Source organism: Diuraphis noxia, unplaced genomic scaffold (genome assembly GCF_037042655.1).
Source record: "Diuraphis noxia isolate RWA-SAM2 unplaced genomic scaffold, SU_Dnox_SAM2 contig0005, whole genome shotgun sequence".
NCBI classification, from domain to species: domain Eukaryota; kingdom Metazoa; phylum Arthropoda; class Insecta; order Hemiptera; family Aphididae; genus Diuraphis; species Diuraphis noxia.
This window is the reverse complement of record NW_028301715.1, coordinates 24,892,899-24,919,881: the sequence shown is the minus strand read 5'-3', so window position 1 is coordinate 24,919,881 and position 26,983 is coordinate 24,892,899. Positions and strand designations below refer to the sequence as shown.

The 26,983-nt window shown below is 25.7% G+C and overlaps 1 protein-coding gene across 3 annotated transcripts; it reads left to right on the top strand.

Moving 5' to 3' along the window:
* The first annotated feature begins 603 nt into the window (after positions 1–603).
* Positions 604–26,983, top strand: Mvl (solute carrier family member malvolio). Of its 3 annotated transcripts, XM_089229945.1 has the most exons (14): positions 17,134–17,440; positions 17,521–17,619; positions 17,714–17,836; positions 17,941–18,167; positions 20,091–20,229; positions 20,331–20,486; positions 21,210–21,368; positions 21,428–21,475; positions 21,557–21,715; positions 21,777–22,000; positions 22,070–22,286; positions 22,392–22,468; positions 23,419–23,519; positions 25,791–26,983. In XM_089229945.1, exons 1-13 carry the CDS (start codon positions 17,420–17,422, stop codon positions 23,450–23,452), a joined length of 1,683 nt encoding a protein of 560 aa, XP_089086071.1. In that variant the 5' UTR covers positions 17,134–17,419; the 3' UTR covers positions 23,453–23,519; positions 25,791–26,983. The 3 variants fall into 3 exon arrangements, with proteins under 3 accessions (XP_089086072.1, XP_089086070.1, XP_089086071.1); XM_089229946.1 differs by lacking the exons at positions 17,134–17,440; positions 23,419–23,519 and adding an exon at positions 604–870 and having other exon boundaries at positions 17,714–17,863; XM_089229944.1 differs by lacking the exon at positions 23,419–23,519 and having other exon boundaries at positions 17,133–17,440.

The window sequence follows — 26,983 nt, the reverse complement described above, 5'->3', positions numbered from 1 at the left end:
TATCGGTAAATACCATATAACTGCAGTACAATAATTTCCAAAATCTAATATTCCTATATATTATTATATAAAGTTTTAATTTTTGTTTAACGCAATGTACAATATCGGTTATTTATATAATTTTTTACAAAAACTTACTGCTATCTATATTTTTTGTAAGTACCGATCAAAATCATTCGTATTAACTAAAATTATAATTTGATGTACACTTATACGTACATTTTATGGCCAATGTGTATAATTTGGGAATAATTTATATCATATTATAATAATAGTATAATAACTAGTAAGTATATTATCTATATTATATTCTACAGGTACTATGGTACATAAGTGCTTAGACTATTAACTAATTTAAACATTCATTTGTTATAATAATATAATAATCATTCATTAGTATTCCATTAAACGAAAATCTGTGCGATCAACCAAATTTTAAAGTTAAAATGTATGCTTATCAATTTTATTATTTCAATATTAAAAATTATATTGACGGCAACCTTTACTGTTGTCATCCGCATAATAAATCAGTTGTTGTGTTGGAGGATGTAATGTACAACTGTATTGTGTTGCTAACACAAAATAGTGATCGGTTCATGTAGAAGGAACACACACACCACACGACCTTGCGAGCGTTTCACTAGGTTTGTCACTGCTGCAGCTCACACTAAATCGGTATCATTCAATGTGTTTTGAACGTGTTGTGTACAATACCTGTCATAATTTAAAACATTTTTTACTTTTTTTTTACACTAAAAATTTTTCTAGTGTTATTATTGTTAAATTTGCTATAATAATGTATAAATATCTATAAATTTATTCACCGTGAAGACAATACTAATTGAAATACAAATGGATATAAAAATAAAGGTAAGTGATTATTAATAAAAAAAAATATATATATATATATTTTTTTTTTTGAACTTGCTGTAGTTTTTGGATAAATTATTTTTATTTTATGAGTTATAAATCAGGAAATAAAGATAAAAATAATCGATTAGGTATTTAAATAGTACCAAGGTATGTTTAAAAAGTGTAATTGGCTACTTCAATAATTCATATTTTAATATATAAAATCATACTAAACATTGTTATCAAACACAAACAGCATAAAAAACCAATTTTATAATAATATTAAAATTTTCATTAGTGATTTTTATTTGTATTCGTTTCTTTAGTGAAAATTGTAAATTTTACATCTATACAGGTGATTAATGAGAGCAATGAGTAAATTAGAAGTAGGTAACATTTAAGTCATTGTAAAATACAAAATTAATATATTGATTCAAAATTAACTTGGTTTAATTATTATTATATTATCATAGTACCTAAAAATATGATTTTCAAAAATGAAATCGTTTTTAAATAATTCTTAACAAAAAGTCATATCAATTATAGGATTGTTGATTTAAAAACCCATTATTGTACATAGATCATTTATTAATGATTTGCGACTGAAATACTTGTTATGTACTTGATTGTTTTTCGTTCATTTTTTATTACCATCACAGTAACACTGATGCATTATTTCATTTAAATCAATAACTATTGGGCTTTTTTTTATTAGCAATGAAATAAACAAATAACATTTTGAGACATAAGTTTTTACTGAAATGTGTAGGTATCAGAATAATAACAATAATATTTATATATTCATCATTACCTACATTTGAAATAATATTGAAATGTTAACCGCTATAATGAAATAACAATTTTTGATCATCGTTAACTGAGCTTCTGAGATTTGAATATTAGTTTTAATATTTTTAGTAAAATTCAACAACGTGTCAGTAATTATTTATATATAAATTATTAATGCTGTATTTGGTTGTTTCCACCAATTTATCTTTTTAGAATTCAATGAAACCTTTACCTTTTGTACTATTTAAAAACGTGTTTTAAATACTAAATCCCAATATTACAGTAAATTTAAAATAACAAGCAATATTGAATTAAAACAATCAATTAATAACAACCACAAATTAATCACAGTTAATAACTTATTCATTATTGTGTTAAGTACAACTTTATAGTTTAATATCTATAATTTTATACAACAATTATATTACCTGGTCAATATTCAATGAAATTTTAATGTAGGTAAGTATATTATAATATATGATAAATTAATAATGATTATAAATACTGTACAATGAAGTAAGTTTCGATGTTTATTGATTTCAATAAATTACTACTGAAAATATGAATGATGATAATTTATAACTAACTTGTTAAATAAACATTAGAATAACATACAACGTCACTAACTAATATCTGAGTAATGATGGATATATTATTAATTGTATTAGTTAAACATTGATTATTGCTTGAAAATTGTAATGTTAATATAATAGTTAAAAAACTAATATGATGACATATTGATTTGTCCCACTTTTACTTATTAAAAGTATTGGTACCTAAATATCTATAGTAAAAACGGAATCGATAAAATTTATAAGAATAGAAAAAAAACACATTTTATACGTAGTACGATAAACAATTATTATATACGTATGCATATAACTTTAAAAAAAAATCTAAAACATCACTCTGCTGAGTCTGCTGTATATTAGGTATCAAGTGTACACCGTCATTCGGTATAAGAACATACGTTACTCTTATAACTAATAGATAGGATCTTAATTTAAATTCGATGACAAATCATTTCAATGGATTTAATTTCAATGAAATTTGAATTTCTTGTATGATAAAATAAAAACAGGTCAATAAATATCCACAATTTTTGAACTGTAGTAAAAACTACTTATACTATTTACATAAATATAGCTTAAAGTTTATTTACTATTGCTAAGGTCTGCAAGTGCACTAATAGCATTTTAGTATCTTAACTAAAACACTGATTTAATCTTGAAGAAAAAACTTGAAATTTTAAGACTTAAAAATTTCAGAGCAGTTGATTGTAATTGCTAATCGAATAAAAAGATTTCAAATAATAAAATTAAAAAAAAAAAATTCTTTCAAATAAAAAGTCTACTTCTTTATCTCAATTCTAGAACTACAAATTCGGTACTTGGTAGTGCCATTAACAGAAAATAACCGTCATTCTCATTGGATAATAATGACAAAATTTTAGGCGAATAAAGATTAAAAATTTTTATTACTTTGAGAGAAATACTGTCTATCTGATTACTGATTAAAATAATTAACGTTTCTGATAAACCTATGATTTCCCCTTAGAGTTAGTATTTAATTTTATACTACGAACTGATCTATAATCGATATTTTTATCAAATGTTGATTAATACCTTTTGTAACAAAATTCAATATATTATGTCATACGATAATAATAAATACATAGTATAATAATATTTATAATACTTATTTAGTAAAATGTATTCAATTTATTATATTACTTCACTGGTAGACGATAGATAATAAAGAAATTCTAAATATTAAATAAAAAATAAAAATACTAAAAATTTTAGGTACCTAATTATAGTAATTATACTATATTTATTTAGAAAAATTTAAACTATTCAAAATATATTTGAATAGTTACATCAATATACTAATAATCCTTATGATATAGATACTACCTAAGCAAATATACTTGAAAAATAATAAACGAATTGTTTTGTTCAATCTGGAACTATATAATATACAATCACAGTAAATAAAACCACGTGAACCTAATCTGGACTTAAATTTGATTTTTTTTTTGTGGGAGGGGGGGGGGGGTTTAGACTAACTAAGCTATTTACCTTAATTTTTTATTTTTATTTCAATTCTAAATATTCTAATATTAGACAAAGCTACAGAAAATTAAGTAATTCAATATAATTTGCATTTTAATAAATAGATACCAGAAAGTTAGCATAGACAAAGTGTTCTACTCACCACTTAATATTACCTTTTAGTAAGCTATTGTAAATATATAATAATTTTTGAAAGAAAATGTTATGGTAATTTTAATTGCCCTATTTCTCTTTAAAGTTCAGTAAGTAGTTTTTCAATTAATTTCAAATCATTAAAAAGCACCTATTTTACTAGGGTATATTTGGCATTTTTGTACAATATTGTAAAAACCTATCCACTTAGGCACGGGCCTATAATATAATATGATAGAAGAGTTTCATGACTAAATTTAAAGCTTAAAATACTTATTATATAAATAAAAACAGAATACTCAATGAATACACCAGTACTAAATTTGTATAACAGTACTAAATCAGTATATATCCCTAATAAGAAGTATAACTAAATTACTTGTTTCTGGTCTACATTTATTTATTTTTAAATGAGTCAATAATATATTATAAATTAAGGAAGTCAATCAGACATTAGTGGTATACAATACAGTTTATTGTTTGCAATGTAAATGGTAGAAAAGGAACAAGATATAATATTATTATGGTTATATACAGTTATACAATGTGACGTATTGAATAAGTTACTAATTTTTATTTTACTTTTACTGAATTTTCATAACTAAAAAATTATCAGCAGACCACATTTTCAAGTGTCTTTTATTGATTTAAATTTAATAGTCACCTCAACTTTATCATAGAAGTCAAAGAGACAGTAAGATAACAAATCTCGATTTAATGTCAAAAATCTTCAAGGCATCAGTACCTACTCGACTCTTATCATGTAATAAATAATAATTGTTAAATAATACGTAGATTATCTAAATAATAAAAACTATAATAAAATAGTTGGTGTCATGGAATTGTAATATTATAATATTTACATCATTATAAACTTCATAGGCGCAAATAGGGTAGGGGCTTAGGGGGTATTAAAAATATTGTGCTTATGATTTGTTGAGCTCATACAGGATAATTACGAAATATAGGTAATAGACTCCTAAGTCTGGATTAGAAATCATCATGTAATTATTTTATTGTGAATCTACTTAATCTTGTAGTCTTCTGTACTATTATTTCAAAAGTATTATCAAGTATATACCTAGATAAATAGTAAATAAATAATAAAACTTATTAGTACTATGGTTTTGATAATATAGTACGTAGACCATAAAGCTAGGTGCAGTCATACAGATATTATGTAAAAATACGTGAAAAAAAAATTAATACCTAGCGTCTTATAATAAACAGTATTTCAAGTGCATATAACTTATTCAAGTGGAATATTATGCAAAACTAATATAATATTAAAAGATAATGAGTAATTACCAAATAAGAAAAAGAAGTCTGATTATCAATTAAGGTTTAGTAGTTTAATGGCATAAACCGTATGGGTAAAATAACTGAGAACGAGTCGCATTAAGTGATTATTCAAAAAGGTTTTACTTGGATTATACAAACTCATAAATATAACAAATCAAATTTAACTACACGATGATACATAATATATAACGACCATAGGTAAGTCTAATGAAATTTAAATTATAATCGTAAAATGGAGACATATTATATAAATAATAATTCTCAATATATTCCTACAAGGCACCTGTACTTTTATAATATTGCTATTATAAAGTTAACACCTGACGATGTGCCTTTTTACCATTTGATGTTTTACTAGACGTCTGATGCCGTGATCATTGGAAAATTGCTGATGCGCCGGAAATCGGAAATGAGCAATACTCGCAAATATAGAATCGTTTCATCGCATTATACGCATACGCGCTTCTGTAATTCCGTACTATACACACTATATTATTAAAAACCATAGCTATTATTAAAATATATTATTCATACAACGACTATATAGTTTTGATTACCTATGTTAAACACACACTCTCTGACACTCCTTATCGACCTAATTCCAACAGATCAACAATCATCAGTGGTACCCAAAATAGACCATCACCTAAACTTATGTCCAGTTGGCAACTGTATCTCTAATACCAATAATGTTGCCTATCTCATATCGAATAAATAATATTAAACATTAATCAATTTACTTTATTAATAGTTAATGTTTGATTGTGCTAAATAATCCATACCCCTCAAATGAGAAAATTTCAGAAATTATCCACACTCACTTCCGTCTTCTTTTACTAATACCGTAACCAATCGGTCACCACACTAATCGTCTATTCGTCTATATTTAAAAATAAGAATAAAGACTCTTTATGATAATTTTGATACCATTGAATTACAGCCATCAGTCAAACATTTTCGTTTGTGAGTCCAACCGGTTGAACGATTTCATAATGACGATCCGTTCGATGACTTTTGTTCATTAGTCGTTCCTTGTTATAATATTCCTTCTAAATCAGAATTTATCCACATCTTGAATATGTCACCATTGCTATCGTCCCTTTGACTCTGATCACTGTCTCAATTTATCCATTTCTACAATCGAGTTGAACTCACAATCTCATCGCATAATTTTCTAAATTCCTACATGGGAGTACATAATATCTCTCACAATGCTGTTAATATATACTAAACAATGCACTAATTATAGACCTTCTCCACTCAATATTAAATAATCTAATCAAACGGAATCCCTGAGTCTTGGACTACTTTCAAATTGATTTAGTATTTCAGATCTTAAGTAATCTTTTACCAACATCCGGCGTTTATCAGTTTTTTGTACATTCAATAACGTAGTCGTCTTACGTACGGTGGCTATTGTCCGTATTGTATGTAAATATTCAGTACTATGGACTAGGTAATATTTTCTATCACTCGGTTTAAGGAAAACGGTTGACATTTATTTCATCGGCGTAATTTTTGCGTCACCGTCCACGATTGCGCATTTATAATAATAATATTATGAAATCATAATTTAATATTAATGAACAGTACGTTACGGAATTTCGTAGAAATAAATTTATCGTTTTAACATAAGTAAATATTTTGCTATAATGTTCTATCGATTTCGTTCAGACGAAACGCGTCACACATTATATACATCGTCAATAATGATGTACCGATCACGGAGCGAAAAGGTGACCGAATAACAAATACAAAAAATAAATGCAGACGGTGACTGTTAAGGTACTACATTATTATACTATCCAAGGGTGCCCATTGGGGAGGGCCAAGAAGAGGATATGTCTCCCCCACAAAAAAAGTATGTTAAAAAAATGTATGTATTAATTTATAATATATTATGTACTTATTTGATATCACATCACCTGTCCACACTTGATACCATGATCTTATGTTTTCTTTAATACTTATCACTTTCAAGAAATACCAGCCTAGTAGGTATATAAATGCTAAAAATAAATTTGGGAATCTAGTTTCATATTGTTCCACCTCCTCTGAAAATTATCCTATCATTGTCTTCTGTGTAAGTTGAGTGGTTAACATTTTATCATAATAATACGTTAACTATAGGCATTTATAGGTGTAGGTATAATTGAAAATATTCAACCATTTCTCCATGCGATTGAATTATTATCAATTCATTACAATTATTACTATATTGAGAAATCGATTTACCAAAACAATTAGATATTTTAATAACATTAAAATTCTGAACACGAACCACACGAGATATATTGATAGGTAGTAGAATACTGAAATATGTTGTCACTTAACTCTCATTCTCAAAATCTTCAGAATATAATAGTATATTTACGTAGAGGTATACACCCATCAACTCAACTAGAGGAGAGGGTGTTAACGAAGTCAGGTCTATTAAATCACAAAAAACATGGAACTTAAGAAACACCCCCTTGCTCAAATGTCTAGTTTCGCTAATGGCTATAATTCTCGCTATATATACGACCGTTATTTCGGAACTTACTGTAATTGCATATAATATACAATGTATATATTGTGTATATGTATACTATATGTACAAGAATGTAAAATCCGTGTAAAATCTTAGTAGAATAGTCACGTTATAATTTGTCGTTCAACGGTTTTATGTGCACATGCGCGTTTGTGAAAAGTTCAGCCGAAAGCTGTCCAGCGTGCGGTTCGGATGGAGAAATAATGACGTTACTCTGGACCTCTGAACAACTTTAAAGGTCACCCCGTATATGTTTAATAATAAACTATAATATAATGAGCACAAATTCTAAAAACAATGAACTACTGACGAAAGTAAACATCAAAACATTAATAATTAATTTAATTAACCATCTTCTATCGTGTACATTATCGATATTATTATTAAACGTGTGCATGTAGCCGTGTGTAGGTATTTCAATAAAATTGAAGTGCTATAGCTTTTGTTAATTATAATATACGCCTGTCGCCTGATGTAGGTATGTCACGTATACACGTACATAATAATATGTCTACAAATCGATTACCACCATAAGTTGTCGGCTTGTTAATATATATAATATAGGCAATAACTGAAGATCTGAAGACGTCATCAGAGTAGGTGTGTGTGATATTAACCTCTTAAAATATATAAAAATTACTTTTGAATTACTGAATATACATTTATCATTGTACTTATCTTAATCGTTATACATAATATACAATTTAATCGATGAAAACAATTTCTATTTCTATATTACCATAGATAATAGAAGACTTCTATTATCTATGTATATTACACAGATAATTCATATTTATAAAGTAATTTAGTGTAAAACAACTAATACCTATATTATCTATTCCTGGTTTAGGTGCTAACTTTATTCTTTAGAGTTAATTTACAAAAAGATTTAACCCACTTCACTATAAATTTATTAAAATAATAAAATACAGCAGATATATTATATTATAATACGTATTTTTCATATTATTATGACTATATAAATAGGTAGGTAATATAAATATAGAATACAATATTATTATTATCTATTTTTTTTTATTGTTATAGCATCAACATCAAGGTTATTAGCTTACAATTAGGCTATATAGTTATGTACATTCGGAGTTTTTGCGATGATGTTTAAAAAAAAACAAACAAAAAAATTAAGTTAAATTAAGTTGTAGGTACATTTTAATTTTTTTTTTTCAAATATGATTATTTTTTGTATGTCAGCATAGGGTCCTATAGCTTCGTATAAATTGTCTGATTATTATTATTATTAATTATTTATTTACATTGTAAGCTAGTATCATATTCTAAATTCTTAAATTTTATTTATGGTATACGACTCATTGGCCCAACTAGGGGAGAGGGACTACTTAGCACCCTAAGAAATTGTTTAAAAATTAAGTTCCATTAAATTACAAAAAAAACTTGAAGCTTAAGCATCCCTTTGTCCAAATGTATAATTGCATCTATGGAGTATGGACTACAACTGGTCTATAATAAATCAGTGGAATAACAACTATAGCCCTGGCAGAGAGGTGTTAACCCAGCTAAAACACCAAACAACCATGGAAAATTCTTTTTAAATAAGGCTCCAAACTTAAAAATACACAGTCCTTAAAAAACAAATGATAATATTACCAATCCTTTTTAAATTATTTCTTTATTTTTTCATTAATAAACTAGTATAAAGGTTATACTTATACATATACAAAACACCGCGGACATAAACAATATACACAAATATGACAAAAATGTCGGTCTTAGAAAAACTCATGTATTCTGTAAGTGTAAAATAAGTAAGATTAAGTAAGATTAAGTGCATAACATTGAAATCATAAACAATAATACAATAAAAATTAATTATGTGCACCTTGTGTTCCTTATTATCCGGACATTGACATTTATGATTTTAAGTAATATTGTAAAAGAAGAAGATAGATACTTTATAAAAGTATTCAAATATAATTAATATTATAGATACCTATTTTAAAAAGTAAGATAAATATCAGTATATAAATACTCCGTAAAAAAGTAATTGAATACCTATATAAATATTTTAAAATAAAAAAAAAAAACATTACTATACTTTCAAAAGTTTTACAAACAATTTTTTTTCTTAAATCACTGAACCGTTTGTTAGTATTTTCATGATTATATAACTGAAAATATAAAATATATGAACTAAAAACAAAATGGATTTGCAAATTAGTAATTTAATTTAAACAGGTCTATACGTACAGATGACATATTTTGTAAAAAATATTTAAAATATCTGCTATTTCCAAGTACTTTTGTCAAACGTATTTAAAATACATATATTTTTGTAGGTACTTAAAAAGTATTTGAATACTTTTACTCGAGTACTTTACAAGACTGGTTTTTGATGACATTGGTGTTTGTTGAACAAAGTTTGTTCTTAATACATTTAAGTTTAGAAAATACTCGTTTATAAGAGGCCTGTGTTAACAACAATTAAAAAACAATAATGAACAAATAAATTAGATTGGTATGATTTTATGAATATACAGTATACGTATTTTAGTTTTCATTATACATTTATCCACTCGCATAAATAACAAATGATAATCTAAAATATTATATTATGTTATTATTTTTCTGAAGTTTGTTATACCTAGTCAACTAAATGATCTAAATGTCCTAGCAATACTCGTTAGTATTTATATTTTATCTCTATCTAAATAATAAATAGGTACACAAGCACAAAAGATAGTCAGTACCTATAGATACATGATAATATTTTATAAATTTAACTACTTTCCTGACAAAGACATCTCGACTATGGATCCCACCCGTGTTCATGACTGTATAATTAAGCAATGAGCAGGCTGACACGTCTTATTCTGTATTCATATGATTCAAAATTATAAAATAAAATAGATGTTTGCAGCGAATTGCTTAAATTGTAGTAAGCTCTCTAACAATCGGACATAATCTATGACGTACACCACAGAAATATCCAGAAGGGGTTTAAGGAAGTGTACCTATATACTTACACCAATGAACACAATTAACAATTATGGTTGAATGTATTAGTTTATTATTAACATATTAGTGTGTTTTCAGTTCGATTTGGAATATTAATTAGTAATTAGAAATTACTAATCACTAATTTATTAAATGGCAAATACCTTCAAATATCCACGGCCACGCAATCAACTTATTTCTTCGTCCATTAAATGAAATTTCATACATTTCTACAATCAATAATAAATTATATTTTATCTTACTATTAAATATAATATAATTTATATTTAGCTTACAATATTTCATTTAGCGTAAAATAAAAATATGTAAATGCTAAATAAAAACAAGAAAATATGGCAGGATTATAATTATTTTGAGTGCTTAAGATCAAAACTAAATTTTGTAACTACCTACATAATTAAACATCAATTATTTTCTGGTATATTATAATATTATACTGTAATAACTAGAGTAATGACCCTCGTACAAAGAAAATCCATTTCAATTTTTAACCAATCTCTTGCCGAGTATATCATTATCCCTTCGCATGGGTATATTAGAGTAAGTACCCTATTAGCGGCTAGCGCACAACTTCCATATCCATTTTCCCTTGATGTAACACAATATGTATTCGGTCAAGTAGTGTTATTTTTTCTATAGGCTTTTCCATGTAAAATTTAAACTGTAAATATTTTGAACTTATTTTTATATTTCATATATCCGGATTAGGTATACCTACTAAGTAAAACATTTTTCATCAACGATTAAATTGAAACTATTTTTTTTAAGTAAGTACCATTCTACCAGTGCGATTATTAAATAATATAAGTTCCATACTAGAAGAAAATACAATATGTATTAAATTTACAATCTTTACCTATAGGCCTATGAATTAAGAGATGCACATCACGCGACTTATTTATGAGCAATAAATATATGTTCAATTTTTCAAGGTCATCATTATATTTCTACTATAGAATAAAGTTCTAATTTTATTGTATTTTTTTTTTTTTTTGTAAGGAGAACCCGCGGCAACATAGGCCCTTGGTTGTGGGGTGGTACGGTAGGGGTCATTTTTTTATATTTGCTTGTAGGTATTTAAGTGGTTAGAGTTGTAACACATGTTTGTGTATGTGTGGCAAGGATATGTTGCTAAAAATCCCGGGTGGTCACCCATCCGGGAGCTAGCAACTGCGGCCGGTACGTACGCTCAGTGCGTTTCCGCAGATTGAGCGTACGACCACGCCTCACCAAGCCACTTTCATTAGTTTTATTGTATTGTTGTATGTAAACAGTAAATTTATAAAATAAGTAATTATATATATACACGTAATATAATCATATTATATAACGTTTATTCTGAATATTCATGTAATGTTTATATACTTATTTGGTAAGTAGAAGAAATAAAATATATTATTGAAACTTCTCATTGAGTTTCCAGCCTCTCGGCCATTTAAACATTTAAAATTTCATAATGTAAAAAAACATTTTCAAACTGTCATAAACTCATAAATTTTCTTCATAATCAGTTTATATAATTTTACAATTACAGCATGGTTGTATTTATAAAGTATTGAAATGATTGGGGAAATATAATTCATAATAGGAAGAAACTACATGAAATTCTGATGGTGGTAATAACTCTTGTAGATTAGATCAAGCCAAAAGAAGAAGAAAGTTATGCCCACAAAATTCCATATTAAAAAATGTTGCACTAAAATTACAAAATGTTATCTAAAAAAGACACATGACCAAACCAATATAAATCCCTTAATTCCATTATAATTAAGGATATTGTACTTAATTATTTTAACTAAGTGCGTGGTTTTTCAACACCTATACTGTATAATAATTGTACTAGGTACTGTAATAAATGTTATTAATTAATACTTAGTAATAATTGATTGTTCATTATCGATGTGCTTATAGCATATATACTATCAACTAATAAATGTGAAGATATTTGAAATCATCAAATGTATGAATTACTATTAATAATATAATATAATTTTTAGGTACACACACTTCATCTTTTAATCATATAAATAACCAAAATCTAAAAGCATAAATAATTACAAAAATGTTTATACTTATAAAAATTATAAAATTGCATGTACAGGCACACAAGTTTCATCTTATATAATAATAAGTAATATCATGAGCGTATTAAAAAATTATAATCAACAAAATTAAAACAAATCAAAACTAAATATTAAACTAAAGAAAATGATTTCAATGCAACTCATCGTTGTCTTATCAATAATTAACACTTATTAAAGATTATAAAAAAACATCCAAATGGAAAAAGAGATGATTTCTTATAATAAAAATTAAAAAAGTATTTGTTGTAATATCAATGTGTGACATTTAATGTATTTTATGGATTAATATAAACTAAAAAATATAGAGATTCATATAGAGTAGGTTACCAATAAAAAACTAAAATAATAATTAAGCTTCTGAGTTCATTTTGACAGCTCCTATATAAAAATGTTTTATTCATACATATTTTCAAACATATTTATCTTAAAATAAAATGCGTTAATAAAAAAGTACAAATGTACAATCGTAAACAAACAATTATTATTTTTCCAATTAAATAAATAGGTACAATGGTTATCGTAAAATAACAGTTAAAAGGTTTTTGTGATACATAGATTTTATGCTGTTATTTATTTTATATTGTAACTATTAATAGGTAGCTTATGAATTATGGTCAGCAATTACACTTAGTTTTTGTACATTGTACATTGATATTTTTCTTATGCATATATTATTTTACTACTACTATTAAAGTTTATTATTTTAGGCAGGTAAGTAATAAGTAAAATAGTATTTAAAATAAAATTATTGAAGTAACGATTGTGACAGTGAACATACCTAATTATGGCAGTAAAACGATTTAGTGGAAATAATCATTGTAGAGGTTTTTAATTTAAAAGCTTACACTTATAATCTGAAACTGTATTACCGTTTTTTTAAATATTTTTTTTCTATAATTTTTTATAATCATTACAAATTTACGCTTTCAAAAAAAAAACATGGTTTTACACTTTGTCTCTTTTTAATTTATACATTTTTGAATGACAAGCATTTAATCAAAATAGTTTTAGAGAACTTGAGTAGTTAAAAAGCGGGTAAGTCGTGGATGTCGGTCTGCTGTACAGTAGGTTACAAGTGGGTTACTGTAATAGTGTAATGGATGGAATTAAATTTGAATCCAATGATATTATATCATTGTATACGAAAAACGATTCTGAACGGAGACGGTTTATCTGTCTGGGATAAATATTATAGATTATTAAAAATGTTCAAATCTTAGATTTAAAAATAAAAACTTTTATGAATTTCTATCTAAGATAATTTGAACATTGCTGTAATTTTTACGTATTTAGTCGAAATTTGAACTTTAAATGCTTATAAAAAAAAATCGTGCCTATGTATTTTTAATACTTTTCAACTGCTATTGTAACACTGTGTTAGGTGTCTTGAATTACATTTTCAAGCTTTTCTACCCAACAAATAAATTTTTATCAATATTCATAGAAAAAAAAAACTAAAAAAGTTGAAAAATTAAAATGTCAATAAACAGCTCAAAACAAATCAAAATATTTTGAAAATTTTATCAAATATAGAAAATATTGCCTAGGACCCCAAATTACGTACGGCTGTCACTGATAAGGGAAAGGTATAAGGGTACTCCAAAAAATATTAATTTCCTACTCGACTTATTTAAGCATTAAATACTTCTAAGTAATTCTAAAAATGATTGCAATAAAATATAGTGAAAAAATATTTTAAATTCAAAAATTTCGCTTTCTAATGTATTCAAATTACATGAAAAAAATATTTTCAAAAACGTTACTTAATTATTTTTGAGATATAATGATTAATAAGTGTTAACTGCTTACTGTAAATACAAAAAAAAAAATCAAGCAGTATTATATAAGTAAAACCTTTACAATTTTTGTTTTTATTAAAATACAGCTTTGTATATTATCTTTTATCACTATGTATTATAGATAAGTATTTAATCAATTTTGCATATTCAGTTGTTCCTATACAGCTACACCCAAATACATATTGTACATTCGAACCATACTATACAATCGTATACCAATAGTTATAATATAATGCTATATTATTATGAATATTATGTATATTTGTATAATATATTATTATTATTATTATAACTACTAAATTTAGAATGAAGTACTATACAAAAATATGGGACGGAATAGTTAAGCACTACTGGCACTGCTGCACTACTAGAATCATTAAATAATTACTAGTCTCGTTTCGTTTCGTTCACCTCGACGCCAGTAAGTGTTACGATTATTTTAAACGTTGAATTAATTAATAATTTAACAATCGTGGCAAAGCAACGCTTTTCGTTAATCAACTTGTCCACGCTCAAATAAAATAAAAGAATAAATATGTTCAAAATTCTTGACTGTATGTGTACAGTGAGTAAATCAATAAAACTAATATTTGATCTAAATTAAATTAAATATTTAAATACCTAATAATTTAGTTAATTGTCTAAATATAATTTGCTATTATTCTAACTTTTAACCTTTGAAATTGTTTTATTTTACCTGCCTACTCAAGATTTAAGTAGGAAATAAGTATTAACCGATATTTATTTATATTTTTGTTAACTTTAAACTGATTTTAAGTAAAGACGTAATGTTGATAAATGATAATCAAATATTATAGCTATATAGACATCTAGAAAATAGACAGTAGGTACTTACTTGCTCCTACCAAATACAAAGAAAAGTCTTTTTTAATAAGCAATTAATATTAAATAGATATACACTTTATACATGATACAATTGATACACTTATTTAGATAAAAGGAAGTCAATTCGCTTTAATAATAATATTGAAGCTTAAAACACAAGATTAGTAGGTACTGCTGAACGTAAATTTGATGTGTAACACGTTTATAAGACATAGACAACATCTGAGGCCCTGAGGGTGTGTGGCTGTGTGGCATCACTGACATCCTCTTAAAGGACTCAATCCCTTCCAAAAATGTATACCTAAGTCACAGTACTATTATAAATTTATAATAAACGCATGAAAAGCTTCCTAAAATCCCAAACGGTAAAAATTAAAAACTATTCAATACCAAGATATCGATAATTTTCGAAATCTGCTCTAAATCAGTAAAGTTTTAACGTACCAATTGACGATTAATAGAGCAATACCCCACCATCGTTAATGAATAATGATTTATTAAAATATGCCGATACGTCACATTCTGCAGAGTTTACTGTTTTACGTAAAAAAGATTAAATAATCGAAAAAAAAATTAAACCACAGATAATTTATTTGTATTTTGTATGTATATAATATAATATATATGTATTGAAATCTGTGAATATAACAGACAATAGGTAGATAACCATAATATTATGATAATAATGATATTATTTATTATATTTTAATCTAAAATTGCAAAAAAGAAAACGACAAGTGAAAAACGATAAGAATATAAGACAGCCTAATAACCTGAATGCTATTATAGAATAATTGCCATAATATAGTATCCAATTATTCCAATTATACGAACGTACGTCGTTCAGTGTTCGCCCATAGATTACAATATTACAATATTACACGTCATGTATTATATCATATTATTATTTTGTTTTATTATATGTGTACGCATCATGATTAATTTAATCTATGTCCAATTAATAAAGATTGGTGATTAAAGATTTCATAACCATATTACAACATATTATTGATGTCCGCTTGAAAGATTATCCCGCCTTATTTACAACGTTATGTACTGTACAAATACAAGGGTACTTATTGATGTTAATAATCTCGATTATTATTATTATTATTTAATAATATCAACTAATCTCATAATAATATTGTAAGACAGTGCCTAATTTAATGCTATATGATATAATTGAATATAATCTTTAAAACATAATCTACGGTTCACTCGGACAGCGGAGAATTAAATTTCTTTCCGGCAAGGGCCCCCTGAGGGGACACGTATACACATACACAACTCGGTACTCATGTCGTCGCGATATCAATGGAATGGAAATTGATACACAGCATACACGTGTTAGGTGCGCGCGCACACTGTAAGGTTATGTCTCGAGTGCTGCGAAAATGCACAAGCCACAAACACTGTGATAGAAAATAAGACTTAACTCAAAAATAAAAAATAAAAATAAAAAACAAAAGAAATCACGACATACTCGTGTACAGAGGGCATTAATCCATACGTCCATAGAGTAAAAAATTCTGAATTCCAATTTATTCTATTGATACGTAAATGCGTACAATACTCACTATAGTTCGATAAACGATTCAGATACTAAAGTTGAGCATCGGTGTTGGTGTGGCACCGAATGACGGGATTAAAGTGAATTTAAATAGTATAAGTAAATATATATTTTTTTCTTATTATTATTATTATTATTTACTCATTATCTTATCTGTCACAATTCGTCAATGTAATTGTTGGAGTGGAATCATTAAAATAATTATTTATTTTAATCGGTCCTTATCGTTGTATCATTTGTCGGATTTGTCCCCTCTCCGGTGTCAAACGTTAAAAAAAATCTTTTAAAACTATTTTTCAACCATTGTCTATTGTTCGGTTTACTGAGTTTTGGTCTTTTGGATAGGAACTGAGTAGGAACAAATTTTTTTATTTACAATTTTCATTTTTCATTTTATTATTCATTTTTCTTTCTTATAAACACCGTAGGATGATGACAGAATAATCATGTCGGATTACTGTTTAGTGGTGAGAATGACGCCCTGTGGCGATCCCCTTTACTATGCATACCTATTAATTTATACTTATACATTGTGTATTTTTTGTAGCCCACAATGGATGAGTCGCATCCGAGGCCGACTGAAACTACAGGCTTGTCAAGGAAAGTTGAAAAAGAGGAAAAAGTTCATATTCCTGAATCAAGCTCGGTATGTCATCGAATTAAAATTATTTTTCTTATACTATGCTAAAATGTCTTTTAAGAACCTAGGCATATTGAGTTTTATATTTTTCATTTTGTAGACGGGATTTAGTTTTCAAAAACTATGGGCATTTACAGGACCTGGATTTTTAATGAGTATTGCCTACCTTGATCCAGGCAACATAGAGTCAGACTTACAGTCTGGTACAACTGCCAGGTACAAGGTATAATAAAATTTATAAAATTTCATAGTAGGTACCTCTAATACATTTTCACATTAAATTTAAATATTATTTATTAACTGTGAGTATAATTTGTTTCATTATAGTTATTATGGGTGTTAATGAGTGCTACCATTTTGGGTTTGGTAATGCAACGGCTATCTGCTCGCTTAGGTGTTGTTACCGGTCTCCATTTAGCCGACATGTGTTATCACCAGTACAGAAAAGCTCCAAGGCTATTTGTTTGGCTAATGATGGAAGTTGCTATCATTGGTTCAGATATGCAAGAAGTCATCGGTACTTCAATTGCAATTTACTTACTGAGTAACAAAATGTAAGCATTCAGTTTGTTTATAGTACAATTTACTGTAATGGCAATAAGAAGCCTAATAAAATAAAGAGTTTCTGTATCTAATTAGCTAATCCACATCATATTAATATTTAATATTGTGTCATATAAATGTATAGAGGGTAAACCACTATAAAGTATGGTTGTGAACCAAATATCAGATTTTCAACGTGTAGCAGAAGTGACCAATAACTTTAAATATTACTAATTGTTCTGTAAAATTAATTAATTTTAATTCATCTCGTTTATTCAATCATGTACCTATAAAATATTTTTAAAAGAAATAGAAATATTTAGTACCAGGCTTTATTGTTAGGTGCATTATAAAATATAAAATGTGCAGTTGACCTATCATATATGTTCATAAAAATACAACAAGATTTACTTTTCTCTGAAGGTATTTAAAATAATGCATTTATTATTTTATTACATGAAATCATCAGGTAGTCGCGTCTGACATTGACTGATGACTTTTGCATTATCATCGCAGTTTTGAAGGTATTCAAAATAGACAGGTATTGACAGCAGGTCATCAACAAAGAATGTGTTCCCCTCCCACGATCTAAGGGGACTTCAGCCCTAGAATTGTTGTCAAGTCCCTCATTTTGTAAATTTTTTTAATGTAGTTTAGTAGAAACATAAACTATACTTCCTGTGTCATCATTACGCCTTTGAAGCAGGCACGATCAGTTAAAAATATTTTTACTTACTACTGTATAAAATTTTATATTTAAAAAATAGAAATACTATAGTACCATATTATCACCAATCATTGCCAATTATCTCCGATTTAATATTTTTTTACTTGAAACTATGTATGTGGTGTGTATACCATACGCCCATATATGCTTTTATTTTTCATTTATTTGCGATAGATAACAACAAAAAGATATTTATTTCGCATTATTCATGAACTTGTCATAGTAGTCAAGGTAAAATTAATAATTAGGTACTCATCAGGCACATATACAAAGGGGGGTTGCCATCCCCCCACTGGGAAATAATTTCTTTGAAAATTAATTCAAATTATATACCTAATATTATAAAATATTATTATTAGCTGTACAATTTGTATTGCTATATATATTTGATAAACCCCCCTCCACCACTCACCTGAAATTTAATCTATGCACAAGCTTTTTAAATTTAAATGGATTATTTAGTATGGTGAGTTGTGAAGTGAAGTCTCTTATTTATTACTGTAACATATATTTTATTTGTGCTATTGGAAAAAATCCTTACAATAAATCCTGTTAAGTAAATAATATTAATTTAAAAATACTATTATATTTTATTTATTTTGTGTAATATAATCTTTTTAAAATTGTGTAATTAGTAAAATAAAATGTAGAATGTATTAACCTTATTTTACTTTTAATATTATAGTGGTATTGTCAAAAATATTTAACAGTTTATTTATATCATTACATATATCATTACAATTTCTGAATAACTGTTTCTATACACTATATTAATATATTTACTCTGCACTATTACGGTAAAAAACAATACATAAATCTAATGTATTTTACAAATTAAAATATACTCAAACTATTAGAATTAAAGAAATATTTAGAACATATTTCATTAGAATAATTATGATTTGTTTTTTTTTCGCGTGTCATTTTTATTGACTATTACTATAAATTAACATTTATTATTAAACTAAAGACTTATAAATAAAAATTATTTTACTGGATTTTTCAGTACTCTAACTATCTTAATATAGTGATCTGAATGATGTATAGGCTAACATTGTATGTTACCGGCTGTATTTATTTTGCCTTGAAACAATAATAAAATATTTAAATTGCCTGTATTAAATCTGCAGTGTATATATTTTTTGGCCTTAATTTAAATTTGGAATCAGTATAATAATCAGAAAAAACAATATAACAATTAATTTAGGATACCACTTTGGATAGGAGTGCTGATCACTGTCATTGATACTTTATCTTTTTTGATGCTGGACAAATATGGACTTCGAAAATTGGAACTAGTGTTCGGTCTATTCATTGTTATAATGGCATTGTCATTTGGATATGAGGTATTAAAAATGTCATCAAATTCTTTTCTTAATTACTATTTTTATTCTTAAAATAATGTGTCTATATGTTTCTATATATTTAAGTTGATTGTTCTTTCTAGTTTGCAATTGTTCAGCCTGATATAAAAGATATGGCTAAAGGATTGGTTACTCCTTGGTGTTCAAATTGTCAAGAATCTGCTCTTCTTCAAGCTGTTGGCATTATTGGAGCAATTATAATGCCACATAATCTATACTTACATTCAGGCCTAGTTAAGGTAAATTTTATAATAATAATAATCATTCATTCATTGTTTAAATTGTCAAATTCAATATGGTTTCATGAAATCATTCACATCAGATATGGTCCTATTGTGTAATTAATATTTAAAATTTTAATTTAAAATTTTTAAATCAAATAGTAAATTATTAGAAATATTTTATTCTAAACCAAGTCCTTAAAAAGAAGAAAATTATATTGGTATTATTTAAAACTTCTAATATTAGTATCTGATAGAAATTTTTAAAAACTAAATTGTCGATACATTATATACCAGCGGTGGCCACTAACTTTAACTTTGAGAGCCACAAATTTATTAAGTTAATTCGAGGTGAGCCACACATTGTAAAGCAATGTTTATAAAATAAAAATACATTTTTCATTTTAAAACAAATGAAGGAACATTTATTTAATTTTAATTTTAGTCTAAGTTTGGTTCAAGAGCCATAACTATCTCTTAAGCCGCGTCCACACCTGAGCACGCGCAGACCGAGCATGTGTGCTCATGTTGTGCGTTCTACGAATTTGCATGATTTTGACGCACAGCGAACGCGAGCCGAGTCTGTCGGCTCGGCGTGAGCACACATGCTCGGTCTGTGCGTGCTTTACATATTAATTGATTAAAATCATATCTCTTAAAATAAAACTTGTGAATTTGATTACTTTTATAATTTGGTGAATATCAAGAAAATTTTAACCTAAAATTTTATTTTCTTCTTAGTCTAGGGAAGTTGACAGAACAAAAAAAAACAAATTACAAGAAGCCAACTATTACTTTTTCATCGAATCTAGTATTGCTTTATTTGTATCATTTGTGATCAATGTGTGTGTTGTATCAGTTTTTGCTCATGGATTATACAATAAAACAAATGGTGATGTGGTAAGTTGTATATTTTACTTTTATTTCTAAATGTTAATCCTTTAATTATTTGTATATAGTTGGATATCTGTATCAAGAACAATAATACTTATTCGGATGTTTTCCAAGTGAGATAAAAATCAACTGAACTAAAGTTTATTATGATAATTGAATATTTATTTATTTATTAATGATTACAATTTTATTAGAATGATACCGAATTAGTAGAAGTTGATATATATAAAGGTGGAGTATTCCTTGGTTGTCAATTTGGCATAGGTGCCATGTATATTTGGGCAATTGGTATTTTAGCTGCCGGTCAAAGTAGTACCATGACTGGATGTTATGCCGGACAATTTGTAATGGAAGTATGTAGTGTCAATTAATATATTAATATTCATAATTTACAATATATAGTTTACATTTTAGGGTTTTTTAAATCTTCAATGGAGTCGATGGAAAAGAGTTGGATTTACTCGATTGGTTGCTATAGCGCCCACATTTTATGTAGCTTTTTTTAGTAATATTAATGACTTGACTGGTATGAATGATCTATTGAATGCTGTAATGAGCTTACAACTACCATTTGCTACACTTCCAGTAATTGCATTCACTAGTAATCCTCGTATTATGGGAGAGTTCACCAATGGATTGTAAATATAATTTAAATGTCAACATACTATACAAGCAATTTTAAACTTCAATTGTTTATTTATTTTCAGGGGAAATATTTTAATTACAATTATTTTGTCTGCTATTATAATAAGTATAAACATATACTTTGTAATCCATCACACAATCACAAACTTCACTTACAATTTGACTTTATTAATTGGAGTTTTAACATATAGTACAATTTATTTATTAATGTGTGCTTATCTTACACTGCATCTCGTTATCAGTATGCTGGATGATTGCAGTGTATTACGTAGAAATCCAGTTAGTATTATTATTTTAGTATTCATACATCATACCTTTAACATGTTTTAGTTTACTGTCATGCATAGCATATAGTTTAATAGTTAATTTAAAAATGTATTTCAGTTTGTTATTAGATTTATTGGTCCACAAATTGGGAACACTTTTTCTCAACATCAACAAACAAATTCTTCTCCTCCGAGGTAATAAGTTATAATAAGTATTTATAAAATGTATAAAACAGCCATTTAAATATTTATTGTTAGTTCAATATAAATGATCAACAGCTTTTTTTTTAATAGAATGTTATTCCCTCATGTGTTAGCTTCTGCTTATGAATGCATACAGTTTTATAATGAAATTAACTTTTCCCAAAATTAAAATATTAAAAAAAGGTTTTATGAAACTATAAATTATATTTTTGCCTTATAGCCTTTAATAAATCAAATCTCACATATTTAGAATACAGTTAAAATAAGTTTAATGGATTTCTTTGAACGTACAATATGGTATGTTATGTGTTAGTAATAAGATGGAGTTAACACATTTAACAAGATGTCCTTTTAATAAAATTTATTAAAATAATCTAACTAGTTTATGGTTGACCATAACATTGATTAAATTTTTTTAACAGATATTTAATGATCAATTTTGAACATTATAGTTTAGGTGTACATTTATTATTTAATAGCACTGTTATTTTTGTAATTAATTTTTTTCTATTAGTTTAATAATTATTTAATTTGTCTTTGATTGTTAACCTATTGGTGTATAAAATATATTTCAACAGAAATAATGATTTAACAATTATGTAATTAAAAATTTTAAAGTAGTTTTAAAATAATTTTAATTTTATTAATTTAAAGTTAATATTTGGTAGCATAAAAAAATAAATATAACAAAAAAATGTATGACTGTAGATTAAGTATTAAGTTGAAACTTTAAAAAACTTATTAAAAATGATAGATATACCTATTATGATTGTTGTTTCTTATCTCTATGCATGAAGTTTGGGATTTATTATAAATATTTTACTATATGTCTGACTCATTAAAAAAAAAATATCATTTGTTGAGTAATTCAGTCACTGCCTTAAATTACAGAAAAAAATGTTTTGGTTTAATTATATTTTATTTTTTGATTAAAATAATAGCAGCCAAGATGACATAACAAACATCAAGCTTTAATAATGAATGATGATGGAAAGTTGTTGCATGTGTCAAAGGATTGTACTTAACACCATTCAATTAGCAAGTATATAACTAATATAATTAACGCACAAATGCTTATTTGCAAATCTAGATGCTTGAAACAGATATCTGGGAATCTGGGAATAATTTGTGTAGGATCCAATGAAATACTATTATTATTTGAATAAACATAGACAACGTCATTGTTGTTAAAAATGTTGGATGGGTTTGATCCACTCTCTAGATCAGTGGTAGCCAACCCCTGGGGTTCATGTGAAAATATTGGTTTTTAATTTATCATTATTAAAATTTTTATTTTATTAACCTTCCAGCAGGCTGTGTTGTGTAATAATTATTTACTAAAGTATTGCATTATGTCGCTTTGAATAACATCAGTTTGGTGAATGGTAAATAAGAAAAATATTGTATTATCCTTAAAAAAAATATGCTCAGCATAACAACTTCAGCATTTTTTCTGTTGTGAAAGAGGATCTAGTTGGTGTATTCAGAAGCTAAAAATTGAAAATTATTAGTAGGTTTCCTAATACAGCATTTGGAAAAATGATTATAACATAAAATCAATTTTTATTTTTTTGTTATAACTTAACTAATAGCAGTAAAAATGATTACCTAAAACCTTTAGCTCAGTTAAAATGCTTGAAAATTTTATGCAAAGTTGTATTAAATTTTTTCGGTAGCAGTTCAAAAATATTAAAGATATGTAGTCACAGTTGTTACTTATTTTTAGTATGCATTTAAAGCATAAATATCCTGAAATTTTGCAAATTATTTTTCAATTAGAAATGTATTTATTTTCAAAGCTAACATAAAAAAATTTTAAAGAAGATTTTTCTATCAATAAAAAATTTACTGGAAAGTAATATTCATTTTTTATAAGCATTTGAATTTTACATTTTTACAATATTTAATTTTTAGAAGTAAATCAAAGAATAGCCTTTAATCATAACTATAGACTTGAAATTTTCAAACATGTTTACTTATTTGTATTAGAGTTACAACATAATAAATGGTAACATTTTCTAAAAATTTTGATTTGGCTATTTACAGCCATGAGAAAAATTCAAAAAAAAAAAATTTTATATTTTCATCGATAACAAAATATTGAGCATACGTAGGTTATTTTTTATATGCATTTAAAGTAAAAATGTTGAAAAATTCCTGAAAATGTACAAATTTTGTATATTAAAAATCCGTTTAAAAATATCTTTTCATACCTAATGTTAGCAATCCAACATAAGATTCCTCACAAGTTAGCTACCTTTAACAAATAAAATGTTTACTGTAAAGTTACGTTATTGATGGCTATAAGATATTTTTGATAAATATTAAAATTTCTAAAAAGCCCAGTGTTAATCTTTCTCTAAACTATTTAGGATATTAAATAAGGTAAATTAAACATTCATCTTACTATTATTTTTATTTATGCTATTTAATTAATCATATTTTATTTTTTATTCTTGTTATAATTTTTTCAAATGACAATTAAAAATCTTCTATTTCTGATAATGTTTATTTTTAGTAATGTAATTTTCTTATGAAAAAATAATTGTTGATTACTGAACCTAATTATTAAATAGTGTATAATAAGCTCCTAAAGATTTGTTCATTAAATAAAAAATCTTTCTTAGAAATTAGTTTTTTGTTTGTAATTTAAAAGGAGTATTAGTTTAAAATATTTAAAATTATGTATGAATTAGATATCTTAAATTCCTTGAAAAATATGATTACACTTCAATAATTTTTTTATATCTTATCAAGACCTTCGAACTTGTATATTTTTTATTGTACAAATTTATTACAGCTTTATAAAACTCATGTTTTTAATTATTTGATAAAATGAATAAATGAAATATTACATAAAACTTCCAGAGTTTATGTAATATATGTAGGTATATTATGTTTTTAGATTTTAAATGCTTATTGCTTGTTTATATGCTGTTTATTGGTCATAATATTTTCTCAGATTTAACAGACTTTCTGTTAATTCCTTAATTAATTAAAGCCGTAACTGACAGGGAAAAGTTTGAGGGGACTGAAATTCCCACTCCAGAAATGTTTTAAAAGTAAAAAAATTTCAACAGTGAATAACGTTTATTCGCAATTGTTGAATAATTTGATATTTTTGTTAAAGCAATAATAACAAGGACAACTAGTTTATATATTTTAAACCTAAAAATGAAGAGTATTTAAATTCGAAAAATATGCACTTCCAACATTTGTTTTCGGTTACAGCTTTAATTAATAGCAATTAAAACCATTTATATGTTTTATTACCCGCCTTAAATAATGAATATATATTTTTTTTACAATTCAGAGTATACGAGAAAAACACGGTGGAAAACATTATCTAATAGAATAATTTGTGATCTTCTATTTTAAATTTTTGTTCACTATGAACAATATATGTTGAACTACTATTAATTTATTTTAAGATTGCCTGAATTTTTATTTATTAATTATAATAAATTTTAAAGGGAAAATATTATTTTTCTTTAGTTTTTATAATAATTAATAATTAATAATACAAATGAGTACTCTTTGACTATCAAATAGTACATGCAGACTAAAATTATCTAAAATTATCATAGTACTATATGTATTTAACTGAAATTAAATAAGGGTATAAATTATCATTGATGATATATTTATATGCATAGGCATGTGTGAGCATGCAAGTTTTAACTTAAACAAAATTTGTTTAAATGTATAAACAACTTACTATATTTAATATTTATTATAATTTTTAAAACATGTATTTATTACAAGGTGAATATTTATTTTATTTTATTCAATACAACAAAATTATTGAACCAACCTTTATGATTAAATATAAAAGAAAGTTCCATAAATAAATAGTTTTTATAATAATTATTAATTATTTCCATCTTAAATGTATCCATTATTATTATTACTATTATTTTCATAACAATAGAAATTATTATACTGCACTCAAGAAAAAATTTATCTATATAATTGATGAGTCAAACAAAGACAAGAAAACTTTTATAAAAAATGTGATAAAAATAAATTGTTATTAAAATTATGTTTTAATTAGATAAATTTATTATTTGTTATAAAATACTAGATAGTTACCTATATTTATTTAAATTGAAATTATATGTATATAATTTTTTTTTTAAAGAAATGTATTTTTGTCATTCACTCTATGATACAAATGTATACTTAATTGTATACATCTACTTGGTATAATTACTTATATAAAAACAATTCATGTTACCCTATTTATTACTATAATTATTATTTTTTTTTTTAGCACATTTATACTAATTTTGTATATGATTTTATGTGCAATAGAAATTATTAACAATTATATTGAACAGTACTACAGCATAATGTTAATTATAAAAAAAGTAGACACAGTGAAAAAAATATGTAATATATATATATAAGTTAAAACATTTGTATTTTATTTATGATTTTTTATGTACTTATTTTTTTTTAATTTGGCCATTTACTTAACAAATATATTACGGAATATACAGTGAA

What these genes read in the sequence shown, in the direction of transcription:
- Mvl (XM_089229944.1), top strand. Translation starts at nt 17,420, where the DNA reads ATGTCGGATTACTGTTTAGTG. An exon ending in CTTATTCGGATGTTTTCCAA is followed by an intron (nt 21,476 to 21,556) that starts GTGAGATAAAAA and finishes CAATTTTATTAG; the next exon opens with AATGATACCGAATTAGTAGA. An exon ending in GGAGAGTTCACCAATGGATT is followed by an intron (nt 22,001 to 22,069) that starts GTAAATATAATT and finishes ATTTATTTTCAG; the next exon opens with GGGAAATATTTTAATTACAA.